This window comes from Elaeis guineensis, chromosome 2 (genome assembly GCF_000442705.2).
Source record: "Elaeis guineensis isolate ETL-2024a chromosome 2, EG11, whole genome shotgun sequence".
NCBI classification, from domain to species: Eukaryota; Viridiplantae; Streptophyta; class Magnoliopsida; order Arecales; family Arecaceae; genus Elaeis; species Elaeis guineensis.
In genome coordinates, this window is record NC_025994.2 from 84,637,708 (window position 1) to 84,662,205 (window position 24,498).

Here is a 24,498-nt window from a genome sequence, read left to right on the forward strand (position 1 = left end):
AGGTAAAGGGCTCCGCCGCCCGCACTCCAATCGGTGCCCTCGATCCCTCCGTCTCGAGCCGTCGACTTGATTCGCTTTAAGAACCTACCTCCTGGATGAGATCTCATGTTCTCTCTTCGGCCCTATTTGTTTTTTTTTTACTTGTTTTCTTTCTTACCATTGAGCAGTCTCAGGCTCTCAGCCCGCAAGAAGCGAAATCGGAGAGGGACCTATTTCGCAAAGAGAAATGGGGGCAAAGGTGGCAATCTACTTCTTGATCGCCTTCGCCGCCGTCTGTCCGCTCGGAGCCCTTGCCGATGGCGTTTCCCCGTCGGAAGCCAAGCAGCTCAGAGACGAGGTACGCCATTGTTCAATTTCTTGAAATAGCAGTGGTTGTTGTTGTCCTTTCTTTTTCCTTTTTCTGTTGAGATCGATAGAAAAACCGGGATTTCTTGGATCCAAGAATCAGAAAGCCTATTGCTTTATGGGAAGATTTGAATTGGATGGGGAAAAAATAGAAGATATGGCAAAAGATACGATTTCTTTTCTACTCCCTCGGAAACAATGTGAGCTTGGTGCAGAAGAATCGGTTCTTTTGTGAACATGATCGGTTGGTGCCTGATACGTTTCAATTTTGATCTTTCCTGGATTGGGAAGTTGAAATAGTTGATGGTTCTTGAACTAGCAAGTTAACCGACGGGTGAAATCAAGAAAAAGGTCTATCTTTTGATAGTATGAAACTTGAGATATTCTTCAAGACTTAACATTGTTTGATGTATAATTGTTTTCTGGGACACGTTTCTTGATGTGTGCCACTAGGCCCTTATCAGAATGAGAAGAGGAAGGAAAAGAATGATAGTAGGTTTGTGTTTTGAATGCATTGGCATGTTATATGAGGATAGTGAGTCAGGATGTCACTGTTCTTTAACTGTTAAATAGCTGGTGGGGGCAGTATAACTAAGAAGGTTGAGACGGAAGATGGAGAAATTGATGAATTATGCACATTGCAGTTCTTGTTCTTGCGAAAAATATTAGAATGGTTAGTCTGTTTACAGCCAAATAATCGATCTAGTAATATGGCTCCTTATCCTGGCATATTCTTATTGAAGATTGAATGCTCTGCTGAGGATATCCTTGTATGTGTCTGCACTTGCATCTGCAGATCCCAAGATGAAATGGAAAATTCACTCTTTTGTACTTCTGTGTCGATCAGGTCTCCTTTGTGGATTTAAACCTGATCTGGAGCCTGAGCAAGTTGCAGAACACCTGAGTCTTCTCAAATCAAGATTTTTAGGCATTGACAGTTTGTGATGCATTGTTTAGACAGCAAGTTGGTACGATATAGAATATGGTAATTCAGGAAATCCAAGTGAAAAGGTTATTATGGTCGAAGTTATGATTTTGATAGAAAGTCTATCTGGACCCTGGGAATAGTAAGAAATGAGTTGATTTTGCTCCATCTGAAAGGAAAGAAATTGGGAGGCCTATGGAGAAAAAAATGGAATTTACTTTCATTTTAGTCAAATGGTTATATATATATATATATATATATATAGGTCCAGGGGAAGAGGGATTTTGAGGTCTTTCTTGTCCTTTTGTGTATGTGTTGTTGAAGATGATAAGGAGAAGATGTTTAGTTCTATGTGGATGAATAATGAAGTTGAAGTAGAATTGAGTAAATTGCGGTGGTCATATTTAATTCTTTGTGCCCTGATATGCGATAATAATATATATTGTTCATATTGATCCAACAGTCTTTCAAACACTTTTAAGGCATTATTAATTACATTCTCGATCATGTTAAACATTCTGAATGCTGGGAAGCAATATTTTTTATTTTTTAATTCAAGAAATTATTTGATTGTTTATTAGATGTTATACCTAGAAGATATCTTGGTAGAAGTTGTTTCTTTGTTAATAAACATTTTGATCCTAATCACAGAAATATTGATATTCTTTTACTTAATTGTAAGTTTAAAAAAGTATACTTCAAACATAAGTGTTCAATTATTATTTAAGTCACAATTTCATCATCAAACTTGTTCCCATGCCTCGGTTTGCTTTCACAAGTTGCAGGAATTTAATGAGATTTTGCAGGCATGCTGCCAAGGAAATAAAACCCTGTACCCTTTGTCGATTAGGAAAGATAAGCATCGTTTTTTTTTTTTGTTTAGGTGCGTGAGATGTTCTATCATGCCTTTGATGGATACATGCATCATGCTTTTCCTCTTGATGAACTAAGGCCCTTATCCTGCAAAGGTGAAGATACGCTTGGTGGTTATGCCCTAACTCTAGTAAGAACATCATCAGTCACTAAATTATTAAGTTTGATAACAGTCAATATAATGATTTTATCATTTTATATTTTTTTTAATCATTTATGTGTTGACCAGATTGACTCCTTGGATACACTGGCCTTACTAGGCGATCGGGAGAGATTTAGTGCAGCTGTTGAGTGGGTTGGTAAAAATGTTCGGTTTGATATTGTGAGTATCACATTGTTCTTGATGTTGATTTCACTATTTCCAACGTCTTGTCACCTTTATCATTTGCATTATTAATGTATCAAAATGCATAGCTGATTTAACTTCAATAGTATGTCATCAATCTCATTAGGTAACAAATAGCATGTCATCAAACTCACTAAGTAACCAATAATAAATGTTTGAAGCAGAAAACTAGATTTTTGCACCAGATAGTTTTTTGTTCGACTTAGCAAATAGCCTAGGGCATATTGTAACTTTCAATCCTTATGCCATCTGCCCTGGGTTGGCATCACACAAATTTTTTACTCTTCCTTTTTGCTAAATCTACTGTTATAATATTCTTTTATACTTCTTTTCAAGATTTAAGTGCTAATATATTTAGATCTGTTCATCCTTTTCAAACTCAGCCGCATAAGCCCCTATTCTTAGCTTGTTCTGCTTCAATTTATTGCTGAATAATTTCTCAACATCTTCTCTTTCAATATCCATGGTAGATGTCAAACATACAAGGGTAAGATCATCAGAGGCTACTTTCTTGGAATGCTATGCCCCCATCTATATGGAAGTAATTTGGCCTGAACATCAACGTAACTTTGTCATTACATCATTACAGAATGAGTTTATATATCCTTGCTTGTGAAGGGCGGGGAAAGATTAGTAACATCTTTGTAAAGGTTTAGAAACATGTGATTTTGTCTTCAATGTTATTAGCAATTAGGCCTTTCACAAGACCATTCACATGCGGCTCTGTTTTTAGCTCAGCAACATCCCTATCTGGGCCAGGTAGGTGTCTTTTTTGGCTTAGGGAAATGCTTGCTCATCTCTTTTACCATCCACATGATCTATGCATTATACAATTCAAAGGCCCTCTTATCCTTCTTAAGAACCATCACTCTAAAGACAGGGGAAGGTGCCAGTATGTTGATCATTATTGCTGTAGGCTCAATACCTCACAATCAATTACACATGAATGTTACTTATGCACAATCTTAACATGTTTGATAATAAGAAATTAAGAATATGGTGTCTGCTGTTCTTTCTCTAGCAAGCCTTCATGTAAGGTTTGATTTGATTGCTGAGAAACTAAAGGAAAAGAAAGTTAGAGAATCTCCTCATGTTGTTTCATGGTTGGTGATAGAAAATTCAAAGAAAACTCAATGAGTAGGTTTCTAAAACTTTAACTCTTTTTAGGTGTCAGTTTTGAGGAATGATAAAAATTAAGAGAAAAGAACATTACAGGATGAGGTTGCTCCTTCATATACTAAACCATTTCCTTCATAGCTTTCGCAGCAGTTTCTTAGTATGAATAAACACCAGAGAATTCTTAATTTTCTTATCTTATCTTTTATTCTCCTTCATAGAATTAGCCTGCCTTTGTTTCATTTCCTCAAGAATTAGTATTAAAACTTTGATAATTGAGGCATCATTGTCATCTCAAAATGTCTTTACATGTCAACTTTCTCTTGAAGATGATTGTGTAATTTCTTCTAGAAATCTTTTATGCTTGTTTTACATTCTAATGGTTGGATATAATTATCTTTGATGAGAAACTATTCATCTTCATTTCCTGCATGGAGTTGAAAAAAGTGCATCTACAATATTGCATCACAACCATGTTATATTATTCTTCTGAATGGGTGACAATCTTTCTAATTTGAGCCTAATTTCCATTTTATTAACAATTTCATCAATTCCTTTTTGTAAAACTTGTACTTCTTTCTTTGTAATTTTTTTAAAACATTCCTAAGATGATGATGACATTTTTCCTTTGCATTTAAAGTTCTTTATGGTGCTTAGTCCGTATTTTACAATGTTACATACGAAATAGATATAACAGACTTTCCCACTATTTTGGATCAAATGAATCCTTTCTCAATATTTGTTTCATTGTTTTTATTTTAAGTTTATCTGGAACCAAACTGTCTGAAATCCACTTTCTTGCCCTGCTTGTTTTCTCATTGCCTTCATTTAAAAGTTCTCTTCTAGTTTCCCTCTAACTGGGGGGTACTCCTCCCTTCTCCTTTACTAGGGTTGTATTCGACCAGCACTGCTACATGGGCTTATCATTTCAAATGGACTTCCTTCATTTTCTCCTTTATCTATGCTACTACTCTAGGATTCCTTAGATGTTCTCATTTCAAATCCCCACACTATCGTTCAAAGTATGGTATGTGCATATCTCAATAATCCGGTCTTTGGGAGGTCTAGTTACACTAACCTTACAAGTCTCGATAAACTTTGACGATTACAACATGCGGAATATTTGAGATGAACATCTTCTCTCTGTTTACTTTGTTTTGTTACATATTCTTTCATCTTAAATAGAATCAAGGTCTCAAACATATTATGCTTAGGGAACCACTTGTTTATCAATCCTTGTTGTTACCCTCGTTCCACACATATTCTCACTGTTTTTGTGCTCTATGCAATATTTACTTTTCCCAGTTAGATTTTAATGTTCTTTAGGATTTCCTTCTGGAATTTCAACAAGACCTTTTCTATAACTTTCACAAGTAATATCCACAAGGTACCAAGTGTAAAATGACGAGGCTTGAACTTGATTTTGGGTAAAGGCATACAACTTTGGGAGAACCTGAATATTTTCATAAATTAGAGTTATTGCTTTAACATAATCAAACATATCTCCATGTCTTTCTTGCTTGATGCTATCAAAATAAGTTCTTTCAGTACTCTATTATATGCTTGTATTGTAGAACAAATCATCTGTATTTATGTCCTTTTCATCTATAGAGTTCTGTTGGATATTTTGAGAAATCGCTTATTCAGAAAAGATGAAACACCTTAATTGTTACCTTCTGAACATGTACATATATGCTTTCCAGTATAACTATGCGACTTCTATCTATCACTAAGCATTTATAATATTGGTTCCTGATACTGATCTATAGCAAGGTTGGCTATGCCTGTACCAGAGTCCATATTAGTCGGCTGGTGGCACGGTTCCATACGCCCCCATTCCATTCCATGCCAGGCCCGAACCGACACAGTAGAGAGGGGGAGAGGAAGAAGGAAAGAGAAAGAGATAGAAAGGGAGGGAAGAAGAGGGAGAGGGAGAGATGGCCTCCGAAGGGCCATCGATGCCACTGTCGAGGCAGTGGATGTCTTGATCTATCAAAATAATATGGCCCTCCGGTGCCTATTTTGATAGATCCAGACATCTACCGCCTTGGTAGTGGCGTCGGTGGCCTCCAAAGGCCATCTCTCCCTCTTCCCTCGCTCTTTTTCCCCTTTTTCCTTCTCCTGCCCCTGGTCCTTGTCGTTGTCTTGTTTCAAAAGCCGAAACTATCCCGATCTACCACTGGTACAGTTTAGCATGCCTCAAATCGGGCAGTTCAAGACAATTCCACTGATCTCTATAGAGTATCTATGATGCATGAATGACAGCTATCATTCCTTTGGGGTAGGGACGGGAGCTGAAGGAGCTTGATGATTTTAAACAATGTCTATATGAACTTATCGGACATAATTTCCTAGTTGTGTAAAACATTTGTAAGTCTTTCTATTGTACTGCTCTTACTTCATGATCGCTTGAAAGTATGATACCTGGTCAGTCCACAACCACAAGGTCTCCATGGTGTGATGTGCCTTCTTGGCTATCACATTTTATGCAAGCTACTCCCATTATTTTTTAACATAAACTTTTGGTAGCATATAAAAAAATTTCAGTATTTCTATTTCATCACTGATAATTGCCTTTTTCTTGTCTAAATGATGTTTATCTTGTTTTCTGAATTATGTCATGCTGGTATGTCAATCTCTATTACTATTGCATATGCAGGATAAAACAGTTTCGGTATTTGAGACCACCATTCGGGTTCTTGGGGGTTTACTTTCTGCTCATCTTATGGCAAGTGATTATGCCACGGTATATTAAGCACCTTGGATGCATTTAAATTACTACTGAGCCTTATTAGGTATTTTAAGATTCTTGCTGCTTGTTTGCATTATACTGGTTATGCTGCTTAGAAATTTTACTTATCGAGACTTTAATTTTGTCATTTTAGTTTCAGCATATTATGAGTTTCTTATATGTCATGCAACAAACTTATAAATTTACATCAGAATTTGTGACCTGCTGATATCTTGTAGAATTTTGTCAATTTATTAGATAAATTGTGAACAGATGGTTTTATGTAAAGATGTTCTGTTGGAATTAGACTACCAAGTAGATATATATCCTGTGTATTTAAATGAAAAAGTAGATGGAGTCGGAAGCATTTTTTTTTTGAAGGTTGTGACCTTATAGTGTCCTGCGGCATCCATCAGACTTATGGCTTCTATAGTAAGTATATGAAGATCAACCGAGAAGCTAATCTCAAAGAAACCCTCAGCCTAATTCAAAACACCTTTGGCATTCCCCAGAAGCAATTTTCATAACTTGCAAAGTGCGGCTTATTCTTCTTTTTTTTTTTTTTTCTTTTTCATCTGTTAGATAATGGGATAATCTTTTTTAGGAGCAATGGCCAGTACTTTACAAATAATTGATGCTAGATTTGTTCTTATCATTACAATTAAAAAAAAAGATTTGTTTCTAATCATTGCTATTGTTAGGTATAAAATTTAACATGCTTGATTACAATATCAAATTTATTGTTAATGAACTAAATTTTGTTTCTAAAACCATGTCCACTTTACTTGTTATAGTATAACATTTAGAAAATAAATTTATCATAGAGAAAATTTAACTATTGTTGGTTTTGGGTTGTGAAAACCAACTCATCCATTAAACCTCTTCACTGACATGAATTATAATGAAATAGAATGTTAAAAAAAAAAAAGAAATGGTTACCATATGAAATTGTTCATTGATATAGATGATTCACAATATTGGTAAATTTTCTTGGTGTTTGATATGTAATACGAAGGTCTCGATACCAGAAAGTTCTAAGTGGACTTATAGATAATTTTTTTACAGGGCCTGAAGATTCAATCATATGATGATCAGTTGCTTCATTTAGCTGTGGATTTGGCAACAAGATTGTTACCAGCATTTGACACTCCGACAGGTTCATTATTTCTTTGTTCGAGTGGCTTTACAAACCTGTAACCTCTAACAACTGACTGGTATATGGTTAATTTATATCTTTTAAACTTTGGAAAGCTAAATCGAGTGATTTGTGACAGTTAAAAGTTGAATCCATCTCTCTTTATGAATTATGGATTATGCAAATGTACAATGTAACTTCTGGATTACAACTCTAATCAAGGTTGTTGAAGAGTACCTCTACCTAATGGCAGTGATTGCCCAAGTTGATTTTGACGTCTAAATTAATTATTCCTTTGTTTATGCAAAATTTATTTTGATTTCTATGGATTTGTTATTTCCATTACTATTGAGTTGGCTAGGATTCTTTTGGGATAATGTTTTTTGTGATAAGACTGATTGTGAACAAATGATTTTATTTTATTTTTAAAAGTTTTTACTTAGATGAAGGAGTGAAACATGTGTACACTCCAATAGCGTGCTCCTTCTTTTTTTGGTTTGTGTTACTTTTTTACCATGATTTATTCTCCAATGTAACAACAACGTCAGAAGTGATTCAACTATTCTATGATTTTTATTTTTTTTGGCAGTGGAGCTTTCAAAACTGAAACAAAGAATGAAAGAAATGAAAACACAGAGATGGCAAAGATGAAAAAAATAACTCTCATAGGATCATCGTTGTCAATCTTGACAGATCTTAGGAGCTTCTCCATTTTTCTTCCTATATAGGGTTTTCATATAGTAAAGGGATGCTGAACCTCACCTCCCTCACTCTTAAATGAATAATACATACTTAAGTCCAATTCTGAGCAACATCAAACTGTCTTGTCAATAAATATTTGAATACTAGCTTCCCAAAGTCTCTTCCTCCCTCCATTCCTTCCCCACCCCACCCCCCTTCCCCCCCCAGCTACCCTTTTCACCAACTCGAAGTGCAAACTGCAAAACTACTCTTAAATCCCTGTAGTTGATTAAAAAGATCTTCCTCAAATTCCTTCTTATGTTTATTCACTGCTTCATTCTTCTTAAAAATTTCTCTATGTTATTTTCTTCTGACCACTGATTTCTAAGTTCTTTGTTGGTAGTGAACATCTTCAACAACTTACCTAGAAGCTATAGTGAATATCCACAATGTCTTAGATGCTAAATATTTATTTCTTCATCTTAGCCCTCTTCTCTTTATCTAGGTTCTTTCCCCATTTAAGGGAACCCAGAGGTTTACTTCTTGATTTAATGAGCTTAAGCTATCACAAATAAGCTAAAGTTCCTGACCTATCTACGTAACTTCTAGGTTTCATGTTAGGTTCTGGTCTTTCCAACTTTTCTTAGAAGAAAATTACTAATTTCTTCCATGGAGTCTTCTTCACTTGGAGCCATGCTCCATAATTGACATGTTTCAATTGAAAGAAAAAGATTGTAAACTTCAAGCTTGTTGCAACCCCTCCTTTATTTCAAAAAAATTCTCTACAAATGCATTAAATTTTTTTTTTTAAGTACCACTGTTGAAATTTTAAAAGCCAGGATTGTCATACACTGGCATACTATAGAGTGCTAAGCTTTTCAACCTTCCAATTAAAGAACTTACCTTTAAGGCCAGCTTACACTCCACCAACATTTCTACAACTAGGTCACAGTTTTTCTTCCTCTAGTTTTACTTAGAAATTTATTTTTTATTTTTTATTTTTTACTTTTCAGAATAGAATAAGTTGCCTATAATTGGCAGTTATGAACTAGTGCTTGGATAACGTAAGGATGGTTATGTTGGACATTGGTGATTGGGATAAAACTAAGTTAGGATAATTGTTCATTCCATCGACAACTATGATCATCTTGTAGAGGACAGAAGAATACTTGGGAAGATGCCAAATTAGGAAAGAGGTGGAGGTATGAGTTACACTGAATAGGTTAAGTGTTGCTGATAACAGCATTGTCGGTGCTTAAATTAAATTACAAATTCAGCAAGACTTCAAGTTTCACAACCCCATATAGTGGTAAATTGAATTTAGTTATAGTTGCAAACTCTCAATGAAGGAAAAATGGATTCAGCTATTGCTTATGTGAATCCTCTTTGTCAATCATTATCATGCCCCATGAATTAATTGTAAAAAATATGTTAGGTTAATCGTGTTTAGATTGCAATATACCACATCACTGAACTTATGACAGCACAAATGTCTTTGAGATTTGGGTTTTAGGATAGCTAGAACGGTAAAAAAAAAGCTCTTTTCTAAATCTCTTTTATGTTATAGTGCTTTCAAATTTCTCAAAACTTATGAAAATTTGGTTTTATTTAAACAAATGCTTCCCTATATTTATAAAAAGAAACAGCAAAAAGCGTGGCATAAATATATCATATATACAACAAATTTGCTCTATAAGTTGGTTTCATTTGAATTCTGAAACCAATTCCACTTTACGATTTATTCTAGTTAGAGCCTAAATGTTCAGATTCGAGTCTAGAGTTTCATGCAAAATTTTAAACTCATGGCATTGAAATTCTAAATGTGGTTGCTGCTGAATGCTATTTCGCACAATTAAACATTTATAATTGGTTCCTAGGTGTATACAAAAATACACAAACCTTTTTATGTTGATGAACAGTTGGTGTGTTCATTAATAATACATATCGTACATAAGAATGCTTCAAATCATATTCTAAGACATACATTCCTAAAAGGTTTTGATAATTAAAATATGTTCCAATTGTCATCTTTCCATTTCTTAATGATTTAAAGCCAAAACATGTTTTTATTATCTTTTTAAATTTAAAGCCAAGGTTGACATTTAAACATGTCCTTTTAAGATGGCTTCTCTGGTTGATGCGCTATCCACTTATCGCTTAATGCTTTCTGCAGGAATCCCATTTGGATCAGTCAATCTGGTGCGTGGAGTGGATGAAAATGAAAGCAAGGCAAGCTCTTTAACTCCTGAAAGACTTGGTTGATTGGCAAATCTACTTCATTATCTTCAATTTTGTGGTTGTGAGTAATATCTGTTGGCTCCCATAGCTCATGTATGTTTATCATATCTTCTTATCAAGATGATGGATCTCTTAGATTTAGAGACAACACCCATTGATCATGATCTACAATAGTTAAAATACCTAAAAGCAGACAAACATGTGTTTTGGATGTTTCTTAGCTATGCTTCAAGTGGGCAAGAAATGGATCTTACCAATAAAGTTTCCTAATGTTATATTATAAGCCATGTGACTTGAGAATCCAAACCTTCGACCTCCAAGCCTTCTGCTTGGTATTCACTTTCTCTTCTTGTGGCAACTTAATGATGCCGGGTAAATGCTTTGGGGAAATTTTCTTCTATAACCAGGTTCATCAATGTGAAAGATGAGGTGCTGGTTATGCTGCAGCATGCGTTTCTATGCTGGTTGTGCTGTACTGAGATAGATTTGTTTGTCTTGTGCCTTGTGCCTTGTGCTGGCACATGCATGTACTGATTGGTGAGTGGCATGGGTAGAGGCACTGGCTTTTAAAACCTTGGTTGATGTATTTCTAATTAATGCACCTTTTTAATCTGCAAACATATCATAACTTCTAAATGGATCATTTGTGCTTTCCCTTGGACATTGGATAATGGTAAACATCTTTTTCCATGATGAGCATGTGTAGTCTTGTCTCTTATGCTCATTCTTTATCTATACAGCTTTGTTTGGTTATTGTTATAGGTGAGAGAAAGAAAAATCTTTTAGTTCGTTGCTTGGAAATGAAGAGAAAACTAGAGAAATAAAACAATCGAGAAGATTCAAGGCCAAGTTTTTTGTAGGAGGTCTAAAAGCTTTCTTCTCCAAAAAGTAATTATTTTGAGGGAAAATAGCAAAAAAGTAAGTAGGGCAGGATAACTCAGCCATTGCTTACCCACTTTCTCTGCAACTTCCTCCAAACGCAAGAAATTCCCATTTTCTTTCTTCTGCTGTTGATTTGATTCTCCATTCTTTCATTTCCTTCATAACCACATGGAGCCTAAAAGCTTTAGGACTGAAAATTTCTGTACCATCATATGATTATTTTCCCTTTTTCTTTACCAGTCTTTACCGCTTGATAAAATAGTTTTGATATGGTTTTAGATAACATCAACAGCTGGCGGTGGTACTTTGACGCTAGAATTTGGGGTGCTGAGTCATTTGACTAATAATCCTAGTAAGTATTACTTGCATCTTCAGGCTCTCCATGCATGGTTGATACACCTGAAGTTTTCCTGGAATCTTAGATGTTTTTAGTTTAATCTTAGTTGCTCGTATGATGATTCTCTTAGCATGCTTCACGAAACTGGAAATACTCTTATGTTGACTGTTTGGCAAATGTATTTAAGCTATTGACAATATTATCCAGATATTTTGTAGATCACGGTGGAATATTTTCTGCACATACATTTGTTTATGTTCTTTTCCCTTGATAGGATGGGAAAAAGGTTTTTTATGATCTTTTGAATTCTACCATTAGACAGCATCTTGGGATGTAATGTGTGAATGGGATGGTATGACCGGCACCATACTGTTTCAGCATGAGACCAACACTGGCGCAAGTGTCAGGATGCTGAAACCCTATGTACTGGGGCATACCTGTTGTACCGGTATGTAGCAGGGCATGCTAGTGGGTACCAAACTGTAACATACCAATGCCTAGTGAGATTTTTTTTTTTTGAAAAAATCTATTAGCTGGGACATGTACCATTAGTTCTGTATCAGTATTGCACCATTTTGATGGAGAAAGGCATGGGGTTTGATAATGGTATTTAAAACCTTCGTTGTATGAGCTTGGTTGTTAAATTTGATCTTGTTATCTTTATTCTAGCTGTTGTGGATTTAAACTCACATGCCTTTATGTACTCAGTTCATCAGTTTATATCTACAGCTTCAATATACCATTACCCTTTTCAATAATTAATGTATGTTACGTTGTCTATCAATGTGCATATCTTCAACTATTTGGTAATTAGTTGGTCATTCATAATATTGAATTTTTGTTAAAATTTTCCTCCATTTGTTGACGTGTTTCTTATTTGTATTGTGACTACCTAGGTGTCAGAGAACTTTTGTCGGTCCTTTTTCACTTCTATCATATTCATTCAGTAGTTGTACTTATGCTTCTAGGTGCTCATTTATTATATTTAGTGCCACAAGGCTTCCAGCAATCTTTGGGCTGATATTATAGAAAAATTTGTGAACTCAAATATATAAAGCAACAAGCTAGATTTTTTTTTTTTTTTGAAGATGGCAAAAATAAGAAATAAGAGACTCATGACCAGATCATGTATCATTCTACTCTACATTCATTTTAAGTTCTTAACTGATTCATTTCGTCCTTTGTTCATTTGCCAGATGTTATGAAATTTTAGTTTTTCATGAAGTTTATGATTAAATTGTTCTTTTTGCTAATTGACAAGTAGTTTTTCTTTGAGAAAATATGGCTTAAGTAATCTTGTTTGCTTAAAGGGTGAGATAGAGTTAATCATTAAGGTTGGAGAATGATTATTCAAGGACGTAATAAATTGAGGGCACTCCTGATGTAGGCAGGGAGTGGGAATTCCCTAGCTTGTGCAAATTGCAGGATGACATAGTAGATGAACAAAAGAAGTGACATAAGCTAAATTAGAAGGCTAATTAGAAGCTAAGGCAGTATTTGGTAGGTGGTATGATCACAGAATAAGCGCCTTATTTCATGGTTTCACTACCAAAGACACCTTTTCTTGCTCACAGTGTAGCCTTATACCCTCACATGGTATAAGTAGGAGAGAGAGGGTACAACTCTTCATCATTTTGGTAGAATGGGCTTATACTATGAAATAGAGAAAGTCATCCCCTTCAATTACATCTTGCCCTTATGTACTGTCTGAACATAAAAAATGTGAGGGCAATTTTGTCTTTGTGATAACATCCGAATCATCATGAAATTTGATGCACACTAAATGCATGCACTTATCCCTCCAACCAAATGCACGAAATTCCAGTTCCATGGAACAGGTCCCATCCCTCCAGATTTATTTGGATAAGTTTCCCTATCTCTTCAAAATTTATTTTGCAACCAAACACTACCTAATAGAATAACCAGAGGGGAACTAGAAGGTTAACTAGTAGCTTTACCTGGGTATTGAAGGTCTTCGTCAATATCTGGAATCCGCTAAGGATCTTCCATGGCGAGTCATGGGAACCACCAACTTGCCATCGATGTTACTAGGGTTTGCTCCAGATTAGACTAGTTCTCACAAAATGCAGGACATAGATAGGACACATGAAGTGCACTAAAAACATGCTTTCTTTCATTGAAAATTTGAGCACATAAGCTCGATTTTCCTGTTTATAATATGAATGAAGGGAATAATATTTTCATGTTCATAATTTATGTTCTCTTTATATTATAATACTACTATAACAAATAATGATTTTCATGCAAAAATGCCATAGTGGCACTTGCAATATCCCTACTATTGTGGTGGTTGTTTTGTTAATGCTAGGTTTATTATCATGATGAACCTCAAAAATTTGGTAAGTAGTGCCATTGCCATAACCAGCAATCCTTGTGCCCATAGGCAACTTCATGAATCCCTTTTTACCAATTATACCTATTAAGAGCTAAATCCTTGATCAGTATTGACATTTCCAACAATTTGCACAATATTCATTCAGCTATAATAGGGGTAGAGAATAGAATTGATCATGGCATAACGTTAGACTGATAAAGTTAGCTATCGTGCACAAAAGAAAAATTACTATCTCGTGTGACAGTGTTGTCTTATGTGCATGATGAGAAAGGCCATCTTTGATTTCAAACATATGTCCTGTGTGATTGATGCTGTGCGATATTGTCACCCATACTGTTGGTTTTGTTGGACGTTATACTGCCCATTTAGTTTGTTCATTGGCAAAATAAAGTTGTGCCATCATTATATCTGCTAATGTTAATGTGATGATATATTACAATGATTTATATTATAGTACATATTGAGAAGAGCTTGTAAGGATTTCGGTGCTGTCAAGCATCTCGTTTTTGGATTGAAGTTGTTGCCTTTAAAAGACATTCCTTTTTTCCCTTTGCTAATGAGAATATCTTATATTCTTATGGCAGAAAGCTTGCTTATATACTATTTCATAACCAACTGACCAGAATCACTTTATACTAATAGAAAAATGGCAGTCCTTTGGAATCTTGGGATATATTTTGTAAATTGATCTAGAAGAAGATGATTGTGTAAAACATTGCATATATGGTCAATTTGTTGAGAAATTCATAAATGCTTCCTTTTTACTTGATGTGAGAAAAGATATAAGCTGTGTTAATATGGTGATGAATGTGGTCTGCTATAATTTGGTGAGCTATTTTTCCTTTCATTTCCTATGTTGGTGACATTTCTGTCACTTTAAAAGGTAACACACAACCAACCATATCTTATTTCTTTGGCTATTATGAGTAGTCCTATGGCTCATATAGCTTAATGAGTAATGTCTATGCATTTTTATTTGAAATTAACACGAGAATGTGGCTTTCATTTCATCACCCGTGACTACTCATTATATATCCATAAGCTTGCCAGTCACATTCCATCAACCTGTATCTGTCTTCTTCCTCTTATTTTTCCAACCTCCATCTTCTTTTTCAACATCCAGCAGGCAGCAGACTCTGTTTTCAATCTCTATCAGCAGTCTGCCAGCCCTCCTCCTCTTCTCTTCTCCTGCTTTTTCCCTGCTTTCAATCTTCAGGAAGCAGCTGTCCAGCAGCCGCTCCTCCTCCTTATTAATTTCTCATACAATTTTTTTTTTTCTTTCTTCGATAAGTGCCAATATCGTGCTTTCCTTGTTCTCCTCTATATTTCTTGTTTCCCTTGTTTCCTCCCTCTTTTCTTTTTTTTCCTTTCTTATGATTTTATATCCTTATTGAGAGAAAAGATAGATTATTTTTCTGCTGGATTATTCAGTTATTATAATAATGCTGTCTTTCTGACACGGTCTGCTATGTTGATGAAAAAGTTGCTACTTCTTTGATCATGCAGTTTTCGAGCAGGTTACAAAGAATGCAGTGCGGGGAATATGGGCCCGGAGATCAAAAATTAACCTTGTTGGGGCTCACATCAATGTTTTCACTGGTGAATGGACTCAAAAGGTGACTTTGATTATGTTGTATGCAGTTGCCAAGTACTGGATGAAGTGTGCATTGTTACTACTAAATTACTAATCTACCAATGTCAAATTTTATTAGGATCATTCTCACTTTTGTATGCCATTTTAGCTGTTCTGCTCTAGTTTACCTATTTTGAGCTTTTTTTTGGTACATGACTGCATTTGCTAAAATGGACAGGCTTTTTTCTTTTTCTGTTTTTGGTTATTCTGTTTGATTCTCTATGCAACACATATTTCCAGATCTTCTTCGTACAGAATTTATATTTCTTTGCTTCAAATCTGCCATATTCATCTTTTTGAACTTTCACAAATGGCATTGGAATATGCCATTCATTTGTTCCTGTCTTATATGTAACCTTTTGTGAAGTTGTGACATTTTCTGCTATGGTTATTCCACAAACATAAATAGGATTATAGGAGCATGTTGATGCAGGAAAAGGAAGAAAGGCCGATTTAATTGACGAGGTTATGCTTTGAAGATCAACATGCGAACAGAAGAAAACTAGATTGACGAATTCTTCACTTGGTGGAAGAAATTCTTTTAAAAAGAATATTATGAATAGCTTAAAAGCTACTCCTTACAGTGTATAAGCACATATCTATAGGATATGATACCCTAACTCTAATTCAGGCACTAAACCCAATACAAAATCATACTTGAAATAGGACTTGTCAATAAGAAAATATGCTAGAATTATTCTATTACAAATGTAGAAACTTGGTTAAATTTTGATACTGTCCCTAATGAAAAATTTATAAAAAAAATGTGCTGAAAACCTCTGCAGTCTTCACCCACGAATCCTTGACTCCTTCAATGCTTGGCATGGTTTAGTTGATCATGGTACTTATTGGCTGCACCCTGTGCTGCATCACATTTGACCAGATATACAGTAATCCTTTGGTCAAGGTACTCATATAATTTACTGAAGCGTTACCTCTTGGCCTCAATGGTGTAGCATGCTACAGCATATTATGTTTGTTTTATATAATAAAAATTTGCTTCTCCGTTCTATAACCTTTTTGTCTTTTGAGTAAGGATGCCTTCGCATGGATTGATGTGCATAATTAGTTCAGAGGTATGCTTAGCATTCAAAGTTCAAATTATAACCAACTTTGTCTACCATAGTTTGCTGGAGGTTTTTGTTTAATATACAATACCCAGAACATTTGAATAGACCTGGAGACTACCATTTTGATTGCAATGGCCAGGGTCAGGCATTAGCAAATTTATGACTGGTCTTGATTTTTTTTGTCTTTGTATCAACTTGAGAATTGTCCCTTGACTGTGACTGCAATTAACGCATGCTTGATTTAGTGTATGATTTAGTGTATTATTCTTTAGACATTTTTGTTTAGAAAGGGTTTAAACACTTACTATATTTGGAATCTGTGCCTCATAATGATATTTAGCCTCATATTATAGAAGTGAGTTTCTGGTTCTTCTTATGGAATTCTTCCTTAAAATTTGTTTCATTGTAGGATGCTGGAATAGGCACAAGTATCGATTCCTTCTATGAGTATCTTCTGAAGGTAAGCTATTTCTTTTCATACATATAAGAAAGTTTGTCAGTGTATAATCGTCCTCATTTCTTAAAGTTCCATCACCGGTTGAAATTAAATGTTATCATAACTTTTCATATACAATTCGTTGGTCTTGATGCACCAACATGTATCTGACATCAAGATAGCAAAAGCATATAAATCCTATTAAGGATTTGACTTACATATGCTAGTAGTGTTTGTGAGTCCGATATTTGGAGAATCTAGTACAACTTCATATATGCATATTACTTGTTTGAATTTTGTGTCAGGTTTTGAAGTAACCTCAAGGTTCCTTGCTTCAAATAATGATGATAATGACTACAAATTTATGATTCATGAATCATAGTATAATACTGAAGATTGTAAAAATCAGTGCCACCTCATATGTCCTGCTGATTTACGTCATAAATTAGTATTGTTTCTCTATTGCCTAAATTTGTCAGTTACATTACTGTGTTATTCTGCATGTGGCCACTGCTTTGAGTCCTCACATCTTTAAGCATATTCTCAGTTTATCATGCGAACCCAACACTTGCTTCCCCACTTGGACATGTTCGTAACTTGGTTGCTATGCTATGTTCTAGTGTTCTTCCTATGCCATCAGTGCAACTAGTGTTCTTTGTGATACCATTTATTCATTTTTGTGGCAAACAATAGGTATGAGTTTGTAAATATGCATCTCTACTACAAGATGAGATTGGAATTTTTCCCAAGGATGATTCCTCAAATTTCAAGTGGCAGCAAAATAACCTCGTTTTGAATGCCATGCTGCATTTCATGTTGATAACCCAGTTGGATTTTCCATTCACTAATAGTTTTCTTGGTTGCTATGGGGGTTCACTAAATTTATACTTGAAACAGGCGTATTTGTTATTTGGTGATGAGGAGTACTTATTTATGTTCCAGGAAGCTTACAAGGCAGCCATGCACTATCTCCATCATGATCCTTGGTAAAGTTTGCCCTCAATCTTGTCGTTTAAATGGATCTGTGATCCTCATTTGTTATGATTTCCTTGTGGTTCTATAATTCTTTACAGTTTCATATATTTAGATTCCTATTATTGTTTGTAGCATCTAAGTTTTTACAGTTTCAATTTTCCTACTGATTAATGTAAGAGATATTGATGCATGCAGGTATGTGGAAGTGAACATGAACTCTGCTGCTACAGTCTGGCCATTGTTTAACAGTCTGCAGGCATTCTGGCCAGGGCTTCAGGTTTAAACTTTTCTTCTTCTTCTTCTTTTTTTCAAAGAAATCTCATGTTAAATTTCTTTGAGGATTACTTACATTATAAAATGGAAGGTTTTAGCTGGAGATATTGATCCTGCTGTTCGAACCCATGCTGCTTTCTTTAGTGTCTGGAAAAAATATGGCTTCACCCCAGAGGGGTTTAATCTTGCGACGTTGAATGCTCAGGTATCAAATGTTATCCCTCTTCTTCTGTTAAATCTTGGTTATATCGTAATTTTACCAGTTCCCCTAATAATGAACTTATTTCAGTCTGGTCAAAAAAGTTACCCGCTGCGACCAGAATTGATGGAAAGCACATATTGGCTATTCAAAGCTACTAGAGATCCTAGGTCAGCCTCTTGTTTAAGTTACTAATATCACATGTTTTCTTATTTGTTATTTGCATCAGAATAGCTATTTTATGGTAAAAGCTTCATTTAGGGATACATTTTTATTTATCCATTTGCATCTTAGTTCTACAAAAACGGAGAGTTCAGTCTTACACCTGATATTAAAGAAAGACACCTTTTCAGTGTGTTGAAGAGACAGTTTTGCTTTCCTTCAAGTTTCAAAAGGGTTATAATGTATATCATGCTTTTTTTTTTTCCCTTTCTAAATTGAGCTATAAGTTCTCAAGTGGATTTTGACTTTATGTTCATCGACATATTAAAGTGCTTCAAAGTCATCAGTGTCCCAAAAACTTATATTAGATAGAATTTTTCATGACAGAATTACTCTTAGTATTTAAGTCCTGCTAACACAACTACTAAAAAAATAATGCAATATGACATTAGTATACTAGTTATTGTGCATTATAGTATGTATGTACTATGATAAACTTGGTACAAATCACAATATTCTCAACGTTTTATTATGTATGTTGAATGTTAGTAAAGATATTGTCTTGATCAAAAATCATAATCTTATGTAACATATATATGAAATTCATTTGCTTAACCATGTCGTAAATATTTTAATGTGTGCATAGTTTATTGCTGTAACTTATGTAATATAGATACTATATACCACATACAATCATTTGTCCATATCTACATAAGTTTGTGGGAGTATCATATGTTTTTAAAAAGACAATGTTTTGGGAAAAAAGGATTAGTGTTAAATATTGAACTTTTTCCAGATATTGGGGATTTAAAATAAATTTGAAAGTGCAGACTTGTAAATATTCCAGTGACCACTTAGGGACATGGTGGTAAGTTCTCTCTTTAATATTCGCCCCTCCATATAGATCCAATTTAATTAGTTGCAATACTCGGGGGTGTGTGTAGCCAAATTTAGTTGCAGTGGATGTGCATGCTCAGAACCTATAGTGATGCAGACATGCATGTTAGATCCAAATATCTAGCAACAGTATAGGAAATTGAGCATGTATAAATAATGAACTCAGGCTTCCATTCAAGATAATCAAATAACAAATTGTTGAACATGTAGTCTCGTGTGCCAGGTTGAACATCTCAAACTGACCTTATGCATCAAGTTGTTGATGTGGACATGTAATTAAACTTCTTATACATATATTTTGAGATATATGTCTATATTTAAATATCGACAGCTTCAATTTCTTTATTTCGAGGATTGTTCACTTTAGGTACCTTGATGCTGGGCGGGACTTTGTAACAAGCATTCAATATGGTGCACGATGCCCATGTGGATATTGCCACATAGCAGATGTAGAGTCTCACAAACAGGATGACCACATGGAGAGTTTTTTCCTTGCCGAGACGGTATGTCTTTGCAAAACATGGTCGTCCTTAAAATATCTTGATTTCTGATGTGGAATATGTTTGCAATGCGAACCAATAGTGGGTTTCTATATTTTCTAAAAGTAGGCTCTAGCTCATCAATCATCTGATATTTTGATCAGATGGATGACAGATATATATTTCACACCAACTTTTCTGTTCTAAATTACGGATGAAGGTTTTTTCCCCCTTTTTGCATGCTTCCAATATATCTTTCTGCATTAGTTGTCTAACAGCAGTCCATTCCAGGTCAAATATCTTTGGCTTCTTTTTGATTTAGCTGTGGGCCCAGATAACATTGTTGAGAATGGCCCATATAAGTGAGTATGAAAACAACCATGTCCAATACATTCATATTATTGAATAACAAAGTAATAGTGCCTTATAACAGATAACATTTTCTCTGGACTGCAGGTATATCTTTAGCACAGAAGGTCACTTGTTGCCTGCTACTCCTGAAATTTCTTTAGTAAGTGAGCACTGTTCTTATTTTGGAGCTTTTTGCAAAGGTGATGGAATGCATAAATATTGTGCAATGGACACAAGATTTGACTGTCAGGAGACAAATGATACTCAATTTCATGGTGACTGGGATCCTTCAATTGAACACCCCAAAGTACAGAATTCCTTTTCGACCTCTGGTTTCATCAAGGTACGAACACTATCATTGGAATCAGGCAGAAGTATGAAGAAAGAGTGACATGTTTACTTAAAACTGGGAAAATCATTATATAATTGCTCAACTATTGAATTCATTTTTAGTTCTTCAAGTTCAAGTAGGCACAAAGGTAGTGACATGTTTTTTCACTGCGGCAGGTGTCATGATGAAACATCAAGTAAAAAAAAAAAAATTACAAACTATATTTTTTGTGCCTGCACTATATTTAAAAAGTTAGAAGAGAGGACTTTGCCTAACATTTTATTTCCCTAATTGCCATCAGTTTTTTCTCATAAAATTTAATTTCAGATTGGCATATTGTTGACAAACGTCAGGATGACATGCCCTCTTTCCTCTTCCAAATAACTTTCTATTTTCTGTGAGTGGGTTTTCTGCTTGGACCTACCTATTCAATCTACCTCAAAATCAATCCTCAATCTTGATCTCATACAGTTAAGTCACGTATCTCCCCTGCCAAGGTCGTCTCCTCCCTCTCTCTCTCAAATCCAATTAGTCCTTTTATTACATCCAACTAGTTTTCATACTTCTTTGTGTTCTATTTCCATGTTTAGCAATTCATGATTTTATCTTTCTAAACCACACAACATTCGCCCCCCCTTCGGCGCACGAAAAAGAGGAAAACCAAATTCAACAAAAAAGAAAAGAAAAGAAGAGAAGCAGCATGATGATTGGCTAAATACCATCTGTGCAAGAGTGATCTCTCTCTTCCATGTCTCTCTCTCAATTCATATGCATTCCCTCCAGTTCTTTTTCTTTGTTCTGTTTTTTTCACAAATTTCCTTCTATACTATTGTTAGGAATTCCCAGATTTTTAAAAAACAATAGTAAAATAATTTTATAGATCTTTGATATGCATCACACCTAGTATGCTATACTTCTACTCAAATAGATGAATGAAATTTTCATGCAACATTTTCCTATCACCATCAAGATCTCTTCTATACAAGCCAAGCATTGGGTGCCCAGCCTATCATGGTATTCTACATAGAAAAATGTCCAAACCAATGTCCGACAAACTGATACTAGAGGTCGTACTGGCCGTCGTTTGGTTCAATACAGTATGGGCCCATGCCTAATCATGTCAGGGCGTACTGAAATGGGGAGCTGCGGGGGGAGAGGGAGGAGCAGAGGAAGAGAGAGGGAGGGAGTGGGGAACAGAGGGATGGAGGGGGAGAAAGCGGGAGGGAGGGAGGTAGAAGAGGGCTTATTTAGGCATTGATGAGCGTCGTTTGGTGTCAAAGAGAAGCCCAACGAGTGATCGAGCGGAATGGGCAATCAAGAGTAGGACGAGTGATCGAACAAGCGGGGCGAGCTAGGTGAGCAACGGAGCTTTGAAGCTCTGATCATGGTGGAATTGGGGGGAGGGGCAGGGGGAGAGTGGGTGTTGTGTGTGTGTGTGAGAGAGAGAGATATATAGAGAGAGAGTGGACCTTGGAGGGCATTGGGAAGGTTGGGGTGGGGGCCTTGGGAGGCTTTAGAAGGGCGGAACTGACCTGACTACTTGAACTGTCTTCGTTCTTGATCGGTTCGATTCGGTGCAGCCCGAACCTCCTCTTTCGGATCGGTTCGGCCTTCCTTACTAAAAGCCACTATAATATGTTGTTTGTCTTTTGAACTTTCTGGTTAACTATAACAATAGGACCTCTTTACTTCATCTTGGACCTATGATTCTTCTCTTTCTTGTTAATTCATAACGAACTATAGAATGGCCAACGGATCAAGTTACTCTCCAAGTCATACCATGGCTCAAAATACCTAGCTAAACCAATATAAGGTATTAGAGGATGCTGAAACAGAAATCATATTTCTAAGTAGACAGAGTCCTCTAGGAACCTTGACTTGTAGCCTCTACAACATCCTAGCCTTCTTTATAAACCCTTGGGAGCTAGCTTGCATTGCTCCACCCATTTGGAGCATGGGAAACAAACAGCATTTTCGTTTAAATAATATGCAATCTTAAGGTCTCATCTAGAGTCTTCACCCATCTAATGCTACCAGCCTACCACTTCCAGCACCTGATACGTAATGAATTGCTTGCTTTGGCTTGAGACTCCCCTTATTCTGAACCCTATGGATCCATGAGCTTTTTCAGTGCTTAGAAGTAATCACAATTTTAAGGCTTGAAATTGGGTACAGTTTGTTTTACTTCTCTGGATATCTGTGGAGTGAGTTATTTTATATTTTTAACAGGGTCGCTGCCCAGGACTGACACATGGGCAGAAATTTGGGATATTATATGTTGAGAATGATGAGAATACTTATGAACCCAAGTCCATGGATCACCCTCAAAAACATTCTGTTGTTATCATCTCTAATCCAACTGCGAAACAAATAATGGATGCTGATGAGGATAATACTAGCAGCATCCAGGAGATGAACCAGAATTCAGAAAGAGTGGCAAATCTCACATATAGCAAAGAGGCAGAAACTTTTAGTGAAGAAATGCAACAGGTTGATGATACCAGCTGAGCATTACTCTTCTCTTGTTGCCTGCTGAGTAAGATGGTTATGTTCCATGAATTTTCACTTTCAACAAATGGCGGACATGTCATTGAGATCTCTGACTTGCCTCGACAAAGCACTCGGAGATAGGTTTTCTCATAGCTGGCGCATCAGTGATATCATCACCTCCTGGCCTATTAACTTGGCCCACAAGCAATTGTGTTATTTGGCTTATCAAAACGGCCTACAATCAGAACATATGGTCACATCACTGATTGGAACGTTGCCCAAATTCAGCATGCTACAATTGTTAAATTAAATGAGAAAGATAATATGATACTCTATTTATACTGCAGGTACCAATTATAAGCCTTTCGGATGGATACAAACCCAAAGATCATGTTGTTATTTGCTTTAGATGACTGTAAAAGGAATAGTGTACATTTCATTTTCATTACATTCTTTTGGATTGCAAACATGGTTACAGAAGAATATATCAGACATCATGTTACCTTGTCAATATTAATATCAATTTGTACAGGAGCCCTTTTCTTCTTTTTTTTTTTTTTCCTTTTTTTCTTCTTTTTGGTTTGGGGTCGAAAAAAATGGGTTATATATTTTTCTAATTCTATTTTTTTAAAAATGGATCCACATTAGAGTTGACAAAATATGATCCGATCCGCTAATCTGATCTATATTCGATTCGTCATAAACAGGTTCGAATTTAGGCTAAACAGGTTTGAGTCATAAACGGTTCGATTCATTTAATCTGTTTAATAATTAGATCGATTCATTTAATCTGTTTAATAATTAGATCGGATTTTGATTTTAGATATTTGATCCGTTTAATATTCAAATCGGATGGAGTCAGATAATCTATTTTATTTGTTTAATCTGTTTAACCTATTTCTGATTCATTTAACTCGATCTGTTAAACATTGTTTAATCTGTTTAACCTATTTCTGATCCATTTAATTCGATCTGTTTAACATGTTTAATCTATTTAAGATTCGTTTAATCTATTTAAAATTTGTTTAACTTGTTTCTGATCTATTTAACTCGATCTATTTAATTTATTTAATCTAATTTAATCTATTTAATAAATAGATTAAATGGATCAGGTTGGATTATCTGTTTAATAAACAGGTCGGATTCAGATTTAAAATTTTGATCCATTTAATAAACAGGTCGGATTTGGATTGATGATTTTATGATTCGATCCGTTTATGATCCGATGTGATTACCA

The 24,498-nt window shown here is 35.3% G+C and overlaps 1 protein-coding gene across 1 annotated transcript; it reads left to right on the forward strand.

Moving 5' to 3' along the window:
- Window positions 1-163: 163 nt before the first annotated feature.
- Window positions 164-23,795, forward strand: LOC105055830 (alpha-mannosidase I MNS4; the record flags this gene model as incomplete). Its single annotated transcript, XM_010937826.4, has 17 exons — window positions 164-337; window positions 2,154-2,273; window positions 2,373-2,465; window positions 6,265-6,351; window positions 7,402-7,492; window positions 10,326-10,381; window positions 11,552-11,624; window positions 15,472-15,581; window positions 17,078-17,128; window positions 18,002-18,090; window positions 18,275-18,356; window positions 18,444-18,557; window positions 18,642-18,721; window positions 19,978-20,113; window positions 20,381-20,451; window positions 20,546-20,783; window positions 23,001-23,795. Coding segments are annotated over 17 exons (1,944 nt in total), but the record flags the coding sequence as incomplete, so codon positions are not given.
- Between the last annotated feature and the right edge of the window lie 703 nt (window positions 23,796-24,498).